General features: G+C 47.7%; 1 protein-coding gene across 1 annotated transcript in view; it reads right to left on the bottom strand.

Moving 5' to 3' along the window:
• The window catches only part of LOC138983110 (1-phosphatidylinositol 4,5-bisphosphate phosphodiesterase epsilon-1-like), a 124,956-nt gene extending 115,094 nt beyond the window's left edge, over nt 1-9,862 (bottom strand). Inside the window, exons 1-8 of the mRNA XM_070356518.1 lie at nt 9,836-9,862; nt 8,995-9,174; nt 8,211-8,549; nt 5,557-5,706; nt 4,588-4,873; nt 3,817-4,070; nt 2,764-2,909; nt 1,019-1,268 (exon numbers count right to left, since the gene is read on the bottom strand). Of these exons, the coding sequence (XP_070212619.1) occupies nt 1,019-1,268; nt 2,764-2,909; nt 3,817-4,070; nt 4,588-4,873; nt 5,557-5,706; nt 8,211-8,549; nt 8,995-9,174; nt 9,836-9,862 (1,632 nt within the window). The remainder of the gene's footprint in view (nt 1-1,018; nt 1,269-2,763; nt 2,910-3,816; nt 4,071-4,587; nt 4,874-5,556; nt 5,707-8,210; nt 8,550-8,994; nt 9,175-9,835) is intronic.
• Between the last annotated feature and the right edge of the window lie 306 nt (nt 9,863-10,168).

The raw sequence follows: 10,168 nt of genomic DNA, 5'->3' as shown, positions 1-10,168 counted from the left end.
CTTCGCCGTTATAGTCCGACACAAACTGCAAAAAGAAGCGACTGTAACATCAGACTGTTACATAGGACCAGTCACACAAATACGAGTTATGAACCGGCCCTCGCTGTTAGTGTCCGACACAAACTGCAAAAAGAAGCGACTGTAACATCAGACTGTTACATCGGACCACTCACACAAATACGAGTTATGAACCGGCCCTCGCTGTTAGTGTCCGACACAAACTGCAAAGAGAAGAAGCGACTGTTACATCAGACTGTTGCATCAGACCGCCCACCCCGATACGAGTCATGAAGCGGTCCTCGCCGTTATAGTCCGACACAAACTGCACATAGAAGAAACATCAACTGTTTTCCACTGAATTCACGTGTTCCTACGGAGTTTGTAATTCGGTATGAGACTTCATGACAACACCGTCGATATACTTGACTATAATCGGCACTACTGTGATCAGTATAATTCAACCATAAGTCCAACACACGTATCACAATATTGAAACGTATGACGAAAACGCAAGAGGCCGGTATATAAAAATGGGGAAGATTTGCAACCTACCTGTACCTCCCTACACCCCTCCCCCTACCCACCCAACGCCCCACAAACCCTCCCCCAAACCCAAACTTGGGCCAAGAGACAAACAAAATTGTCTCCGATTTCCAGACCAACGCTATATTTTGTCCTCCCTAACTCAGAACTTTTATTTTTACCCTTCAAACATTATTTTAAAATGACAAAACTCGATTTTGCAGATTTTACCAAGGAAAGGTACTTTTCTCCGACATCCAAGGAACACAACTCTCACGATTGCAGGCCACTAAAAATCCACATGCGCATGTGTACATACAAAAAACGTCAAACAAAAAAAAAGAAAGTGACAGACCTACCGACAATTTTTTTTTTTTGGTTGTCATCCAAAACAAACTTGTTTGGCGTATCATCACATTCATGTCCCTCATACTAAAGTAATAGGCTAGTTACCTTAGTTTTTTCCAAAACAAAATGTGTTGTGTGTTGGCCTTACCTCCAGCGACTGGTTCTCCTCCGACGGCAGCACGATGACACTGGGGACCCCTGTGACGATGGCCTTGAGCTCGCGCAGGAAGCCCCCAAAGAAGGGCACGACCTTGGTGGTGGGGATGTCCAGTGCGCGCCCGACAGCCTCGCGGTACTCGGGGGACGGGTCCTTGGTCAGCAGCGTGTCGGATAGCACGTGCATGGTGCTCAGGTCCTCGTCACAGATGGACAGCCAGAACGGCTTCAGCTTCTCCGACCTGCACACAACAGCAAGTTGTTAATGGGGTTAAAAAACATTGAAGGCAGACACAAATACGCCGACGACCTGGGGCGGAGATTGACAAACGGACTGATGCTTACAGGCACTGACAAAGACATGTCAAGGCCGGAATGCAGGACGATATGAAGGCAGAGAGAGCCACGCACTGATAGACAGCCAGCCAGCCAGCCAGCCAGCCAGCCAGCCAGCCAGCCAGCCAGCCAGCCAGCCAGACAGACATACAGGTAGACATAGAAATGCGAAGACGCAAAACGGCATCTTCACAGACTCATCCATCCTTGAACGCATGCAAGCACGTCTTTCCACCAATAGCGAACACACACTCAACCGTTCTAACATCAGTTTCAGTTCAAAGGACATCACTAGTGCACTACTTATGTAGCCGGATATTGCGGTTGCTTGAGTGCAACGCGAGTCCTCGAATTATATCATAGCAGTACTCTCCCTTCTAAGAAAAATAGTGAAGATACATTGGAACACCAATTTTAAGACCTCCAAAAATCAGGTCTTAAAAATGAAGGGAGTCTTAAAATGGAGGTACATTTACACAGGTTATGGACAGAAGATCTGAAACAGCAAGGCCTTAAAAGGGGGAGGTCTTAAATTAAGGGGGGGGGGGGCGCTAAAGATGCCAAGCTAGCCCATAGCAGTGCACGCTCAGACGGAGGACACAGGACACTGAACGAAGGGTGGGGGAGAGGGGGGGGGGGGCATTTGTAATCACTGATCTGAGACCACAGAGAATCTCCACCACAGCCCTAAAGATGCCAAGCTAGCTCATAGCAGTGCACGGCCAGACAGAGAATACAGCACAGTGAACGGACAGAGGCAGGGCAGAGAGGGACAGAGTAGGAGGAGTGGGGGGGGTTTCCTGTCACTGACCTGAGACCACAGAGAATCTCCAAAACGGCGCTTAAGATGCCAGGCGAGCTCATAACAGTGCACGGCCAGACAGAGAATACAGCACAGTGAACGGACAGAGGCAGGGCAGAGAGGGACAGAGTAGGAGGAGTGGGGGGGGTTTCCTGTCACTGACCTGAGACCACAGAGAATCTCCAAAACGGCGCTTAAGATGCCAGGCGAGCTCATAACAGTGCACGGCCAGACAGAGAATACAGCACAGTGAACGGACAGAGGCAGGGCAGAGAGGGACAGAGTAGGAGGAGTGGGGGGTTTCCAGTCACTGACCTGAGACCACAGAGAATCTCCAAAACGGCGCTTAAGATGCCAGGCGAGCTCATAGCAGTGCACGGCCAGACAGAGAATACAGCACAGTGAACGGACAGAGGCAGGGCAGAGAGGGACAGAGTAGGAGGAGTGGGGGGGTTTCCTGTCACTGACCTGAGACCACAGAGAATCTCCAAAACGGCGCTTAAGATGCCAGGCGAGCTCATAACAGTGCACGGCCAGACAGAGAATACAGGACACTGCACAGACAGAGGGTAGAGGGGGGGGCATTTGCATTCACTGACCTGAGACCACAGAGAATCTCCACCACGGCGTTAAAGTTGCCGAGCACGTAGCAGTAGACGGCGAGCCGCAGGATGCAGGACAGCACGGCCTTGCGGTCCTCGTGGGTCGCCTGGGTGATGATCAGCTGGGTCACCCACGAGCACACCTGTACACGCACATGGAAGAGTTAACACACAGCTCAGCTACCTCCACTTACGCCGTTCTCTTCAAAGCATCATATTGCAAGCTTCTGTCGTCCCCAAACTAGCCCTGAATGAATGACTCTTTTGCTTTTGAAGAAATACTAAGCCAAGAATCTGCCACTGCTGAATACATTGCGTCTTGCGGCAATACCCTCGTCGTAAACTTGACTAACCAAACATTCAGATGTTGCCTAATGACAATATCCAGCTCAAAAATATGTGGACCCGTGCCTTCAACGCAGACATAGACTCTGTCTCTGTCTCTGTCTCTGTCTCTCTCTCTCTGTCTCTGTCTCTGTCTCTCTCTCTCACTCTCTCTCTCACTCTTTCTCTTCTGTTTCGTAGTGTGCACCCTGAATTCGTAAGTACCCTTAATAAGCAAAACCTTTCCTTCAAACATTCTTGGGCGGGGATGTAGCTCAGTCGGTAGTGCGCTGGATTTGTATCCAGTTGGCCGCTGTCAGCGTGAGTTCGTCCCCACGTTCGGCGAGAGATTTATTTCTCAGAGTCAACTTTGTGTGCAGACTCTCCTCGGTGTCCGAACACCCCCGTGTGTACACGCAAGCACAAGACCAAGTGCGCACGAAAAAGATCCTGTAATCCATGTCAGAGTTCGGTGGGTTATAGAAACACGTAAATACCAAGCATGCTTCCTCCGAAAGCGGCGTATGGCTGCCTAAATGGCGGGGTAAAAACGGTCATACACGTAAAAGCCGTGGGAGTTTCAGCCCATGAACGAACAAACAAACAAACATTCTTGCCTCACCTTACCCGGATTCATTTATTCATACTCTAATGAGACTAAATCCTCACCACACGTGTTCAAATTGACCATACATGTACAAACACACAAACACAAAACACACTCACCTCGTCAAAACGGCGAATCAAATCTTCCACCGTGCGCGTGCCGTGCGTGTGGTAGTTCCGCGATAGCTCTACTGTGACCTGCCGCACGTAGTGAGGGGGAGGCACCTCCAGGAAGAGCTTGTGTTCCTGCTCCGTCATCACCATGGCAACCTCCTCAGGGAAAGCGAGCAGCTTCTGCAGACTCTCCAGCTCCTTGCCGTGTTGAGCCGTCACCCCCAGGTCAGGTCGTAGCGCCAGCTGACGGCGGTTGAAGTCTGCAAAGACAATGGATATCGAGAGTGACCAAAAGACAAATAGAGCAACATTTACCAACATCTGTTTACCCGATCCAGCAAAGGATACTGAAGGCATATGGCTACCAGCGAAAGGTATAAACACAAGCAGATTGCAGACCAGTTTTCTCGCTTCAAAATCCGCGGCTAGTTTGTCTTCCAACATTCCGTGATGTACCTCGTGCATCTTAATCTAAAACTATTTTTGAATCCGTGTAGACTGTCTCAGCTCATTTTTCCTCGACGCAGTTGTTTAGGAACCGCCCGTCCATGTCCAGCGCCTCCCACCTGAACATTACTATGACATGCTTCTATGGCAGCCTTACACTCCGCAACAACCCTATGACCAACTCACCGAACTCAAAGCTGTCCCTCCTCAGAGCACCGTTGTTGACGAACCTCCCGTCCATGTGTAGCATCTTCCAGATAAACATCGTCATGAAATGCTTCTACATGTAATTTTGCCTTACACTTCGCATCAACCAGCTGACTAACTCACCGAACTCAAAGCTGTCCCTCCTGAGCGCGCCGTTGTTGAGGAACCTGCCGTCCATGTCCAGCGCCTCCCAGATGGCCGCCGTGACAGACTTGAGGCTGTCCAGTGACGTCATGACCAGTGTCCAGGGCTTCGTGCCCCGGAACTCCAGCATCAGGCTGTCATGTGACTTGTTGTTAGGCGACAGCCAATCGTCGATGTCGCAGATCTTCTGTTGCTTAGCGACGGCGTGCGTCTTGACGTCGAGGAGAAGGATGCTGCTTTGGGAGATGCCCAGTAGCCGTGGAATCTGTGGAGAAACAGAAATATGTGTGTCCCTTAACATCTTAGTGGTGATACTGTTGCTAAATATATATGCGTTCAGATAGAGCCGAGCAGATCGTTGCGATAAAATGTATCATTCTTCCAGCCAAAGAGCTGCAGATGTGGATAAGATAGTGGACAGGAAGAATTTTTCGGTTGTGAAAGTGTAAATACTCTTGCTTTTGGCGAGGCAAGCTTTCTACACGTGCTCCTTGTCCATGTGTTTCAGACACACCCCTCGCTAATGACTTGCCTACAACGTCACGTGGGAAAGTTTGACTTAATAAAAGCTCGTCTATTCCTTATTTCTTTAGCACGTTGTCTGGGTCCACAATTTCCACACGGTGTTGTTATAATGAGCTTCGTTAAAGCCTGTCCTTAATTAAACTCGAAGTCGACTTCGCAAAGTCTTTTCAGCGAAAACTCAGTGCTAAAGCTTCGAGCGGCCAACTTCGCGAAGTCTTTCTACCGAAAACTCAGTGCTAAAGCTTCGAGCGGCCAACTTCGCGAAGTCTTTCTACCGAAAACTCAGTGCTAAAGCTTCGAGCGGCCAACTTCGCGAAGTATTCTTCGCGTACTCGACTTCGCCCAATTTAGGATAGGCTTTATGCTTATATCTATCGTCGATTAAAATGTTAGTGTTGTCAGTCTCACGACAACACTCCGTACCTTTTTGGCCGTGTTGCCTCTCTGAAGCTCCTTGACCTGGAACAGCTTGCAGCCATAGCAGGGCAGGTTCTTGCAGATCTTGACGTACAGCTGCTTGAACTGAACCTCGTTCTCGTAGTACGTCGAGTGCCACAGCTTCTTCTGCTTTTCCTGGACACAAAAAAAGAATGCAATTAACAATTAGTTCTGAAACTCTTTAAGCAAATGGTGCAGCCCGCTGTTTTATGATCTTAGAAACAAAGGGAAGTAATGATGAAGGGAGAACGTCTTTTGTTTATTTCCATGCTTGTTATTCTCTTAAGTGCCAGGAGATTGGTTCCAGAAGGGTTTATTTGCTTTAGGCAAAGAGCAATAACTGTTACTTATTGCATTGCACATGCCGTATGTATTTAGAGCGCTTACTTCCCTTTCTTTCTCAGATCTTAGTTTTGAGACGTGCCGCCGCTGTATGGTAGCTTCTCGAAAACATTCCTAGTATGTCCTTTAATCATTTTTCCATCTGACCGGCAGAGTGGCTGATAACAAATGACGAATAAAGTGTGTTTACCCGCTACCACCGTCTACCTCAGTCTGAAGATGAAGGGAGATCAACAGACAAGTTTAGCAAGAATGGTTCTTCTTCTTCTTGTCGATCACACAAGAATGGTTATTCTTCTTCTTGTCGATCACACAAGCATGGTTCTTCTTCTTCTTGTCGATCACACAAGAATGGTTCTTCTTCTTCTTGTCGATCACACAAGCATGGTTCTTCTTCTTCTTGTCGATCACACAAGAATGGTTCTTCTTCTTCTTGTCGATCACACAAGCATGGTTCTTCTTCTTCTTGTCGATCACACAAGAATGGTTCTTCTTCTTCTTGTCGATCACACAAGCATGGTTCTTCTTCTTCTTGTCGATCACACAAGCATGGTTCTTCTTCTTCTTGTCGATCACACAAGAATGGTTTTTCTCCTTCTTGTCGATCACACAAGCATGGTTCTTCTTCTTCTTGTCGATCACACAAGCATGGTTCTTCTTCTTCTTGTCGATCACACAAGAATGGTTCTTCTTCTTCTTGTCGATCACACAAGAATGGTCATTCTTCTTCTTGTCGATCACACAAGAATGGTTCTTCTTCTTCTTGTCGATCACACAAGAATGGTTCTTCTTCTTCTTGTCGATCACACAAGCATGGTTCTTCTTCTTCTTGTCGATCACACAAGAATGGTTCTTCTTCTTCTTGTCGATCGCACAAGAATGGTTCTTCTTCTTCTTGTCGATCACACAAGAATGGTTCTTCTTCTTCTTGTCGATCACACAAGAATGGTTCTTCTTCTTCTTGTCGATCGCACAAGAATGGTTCTTCTTCTTCTTCTTGTCGATCACACAAGCATGGTTCTTCTTCTTCTTGTCGATCACACAAGCATGGTTCTTCTTCTTCTTGTCGATCACACAAGCATGGTTCTTCTTCTTCTTGTCGATCACACAAGAATGGTTCTTCTTCTTCTTGTCGATCACACAAGAATGGTTAAACATGAATAACAATGTGGTGGAATTAATTGCATTACTTGTTCTCTCAGGCTTCTTATTCCCCGCTTGCCAGGCTTCTTAACCCATATCTCCAATGTTTTGCTTATTTCTCAAAGGTCGTCAAACACAACACTTACTCATATAACATATCCTTTATCGTTTTGAAGCCCTGAACGATTGAGATAAAAAAAAATGTAATCCCTTCTACTGCCTCTCGGCTACTCGCACGGTCACAGTCAACACATAGGCTTATACACACTCCCCACTATAACATCCTTCATCTTCTTGGAAGCCGTAAACCAGGGAGGTGATCATTTGATCACGTATGTACCCCCCTCTCCTCTACTCTCAAGGTCACGATCAATACATATACACTCTATTCGAGCACACTCTCCCACTTCCTTCATGATCATCTTCTTGGAAGCCGTGAACAAAGGGAGGTAAGAACTTATTTACATCGACGTCCTCCCTCCCCGCTACTCTCTATATCACTGTCAATACAAACACACCGGGCTCTGTCCGCCCTAACTCACCCATACAACATCCTTCATCTTCTTAGACGGCCTGAACAAGGGAGGTAAAAACTTGGTGACGTCGACCTCATCTCCCTGCTACTCTCCATACCACTGTCAATACACTCTGTCCGACCACTCTCACCCATATAACATCCAGCTCACGGTCAATGCATACACTCTCTATCCGACCGCACTCACCCATATAACATCCAGCTCACGGTCAATGCATACACTCTCTATCCGACCGCACTCACCCATATAACATCCAGCTCACAGTCAATGCATCTATCCGACCGCACTCATCCATATATAACATCCAGCTCACAGTCAATGCATACACTCTCTATCCGACCGCACTCACCCATATAACATCCAGCTCACAGTCAATGCATACTCTCTATCCGACCGCACTCACCCATATAACATCCAGTTCACAGTCAATGCATACTCTCTATCCGACCGCTCTCACCCATATAACATCCAGCTCACAGTCAATGCATACACTCTCTATCCGACCGCACTCACCCATATAACATCCAGCTCACAGTCAATGCATCTATCCGACCGCACTCACCCATATAACATCCAGCTCACAGTCAATGCATACACTCTCTATCCGACCGCACTCACCCATATCACGTCCTTCATCTTCTTGGACGCGGTGAACAAGGGAGGTAAGAACTTGGTGACGTCCACCTCCTCCCCGCTGCTCTCCAGGTCACTGTCCCCACTACACAGCAACGTGCGCGCCAAGCTGCGCGTCTTCCGGCGCGTGCTGGTGATGCGTTGCGCGCGCTGCGAGCGGATGAGTTCCTTCTTGTGACGGAGGTTCTCCTGTCTCTCCGCGTCCTTGGTGCGGAGGAGGAGGGGCTCCTGCTCGGGGAGGTGGGTGGTGGTGGCGGTGGGGTCAGAGGAGGGGAAGATCTGCTGGTGGTTGTTGCGAGTGGCAGAGTGAAGTCCCGGAATGACCTGTAGACAGGGGGGCAGGCAGAGTTATACGTGCTCGGTGCGACGGAGGGTGGGCAGAAGTGCAAGAAACTTAGCTTTTGGTGTGTGGATTCTGATTAACATCTTGACACACACGTAAACATTCCATGCTTTTGTATGAGTGTGTGTTGTGATTGTTTGTCGGTGGTGCCTGTAGCTGGGTGGATCTTTGTGGAAGAGTACATTTTACGTGCATATGTGTTGATTATATCCTGTTTGTATGATACGTCCACTTTTGCATAGTATGGATTTATGTATTGCTTAAATATATAATTGAAAGTGTACAGTCAGAAGTGTAGAAGGTGAGAATAACAAATAAACATATTGATGAACCAATGTTAATAGTTATTCAACGCCCACAAAGGTGTGCTTGGCAAACTAAAAACAAAAGAAACAAAAGAACACATATATATGCTGAATCATTTACTTCATCATCGTCGTCGAGTCGCCTGGGCCTGTCGGTGCTGCGCGAGGACTGCATGTCGTCGTCGTCATCATCGTCGTCCAGCTCTGGCCAGGCCTTCTGGATGTGCAGCTGGATGCCCGCCAGCGTCACCGCCTCTTCCTTGGTGCACGGCAGCTCTCCTCGCACGATCAGCTTTTGCAGCTGGGAACACAGAGCACGAGAGTTGTAAAGAGAGCAAAGAATAAAGGGCAAAATGACACAACTCGAGTGACAAAAAGCGGTAAAAAGACAAGAAACTAAGACGCGGCAGCTCCCACCCGTACGATCAGCTTCAGCAGCTGGGACCACAGAGAAGAGGCTCAGTTTGACAGGACATTACAACTGCTGAGAAACAAGGAAGGCTAGTGTTCCTACTACGGCAGCCTAGCTCCCCCCCCCCCCCCACGATCAGCTTCTGCAGCTAAGAACACAGAGAAGAGGCTCAGTTTGACAGGACATTACAAGTGCTGGGAAACAAAGGAAGGCGAGTTCCTCCTACAACGGCAGCTTTACGTTTTAGTTAAGACTGGAGTTTGTCCCAAGTACACATTTGAACATGATGGTGTCTGCAGCAAACATGGTCATAACAGCTTCGTCAAGGGAACGATGGAAGTGGTATATTCTTGATTGTGAAACACAAACATTATCAGTCCCTAGTTAGCTAGCACACACACACACACACACACACACACACACACACACACACACACACACACACACACATATATATATACAATATTGAATTGAATTGTTATTGAATTGACACACACACACACACACACACACACACACACACACACACACAATCGCACACACACCTGACCTCGAAGTGGCCACACGGAGAGGCCATGTTATTATTATAAATCCTCAAATTAATTGGGCGAAGTTTATTTGCGAAGTCTTTTACCAGAAATTCAATGCTTAAGCTTCGTGCAGCCAGCTTCGTGAAGTAGACTTAGAAGTGGCCATTTAACGACAGGCTTAAACAAAATGAAACACAAACTGACGACGGATTGCAACATGGGTTCCCCACATTCTGATTATCATCGGTCCACGCTCTCGCTCAGTGTCTCTCTGACAGGATGGATCATTACTACACGGAGTAAAGGAAAAGAAACGGAGCTAAAAGCCGAAATCTATAAAAACAAGAATACAG

Source organism: Littorina saxatilis, linkage group LG12 (genome assembly GCF_037325665.1).
Source record: "Littorina saxatilis isolate snail1 linkage group LG12, US_GU_Lsax_2.0, whole genome shotgun sequence".
Taxonomy (NCBI): Eukaryota; Metazoa; Mollusca; class Gastropoda; order Littorinimorpha; family Littorinidae; genus Littorina; species Littorina saxatilis.
This window is presented reverse-complemented; position numbering and strand designations above follow the sequence as displayed.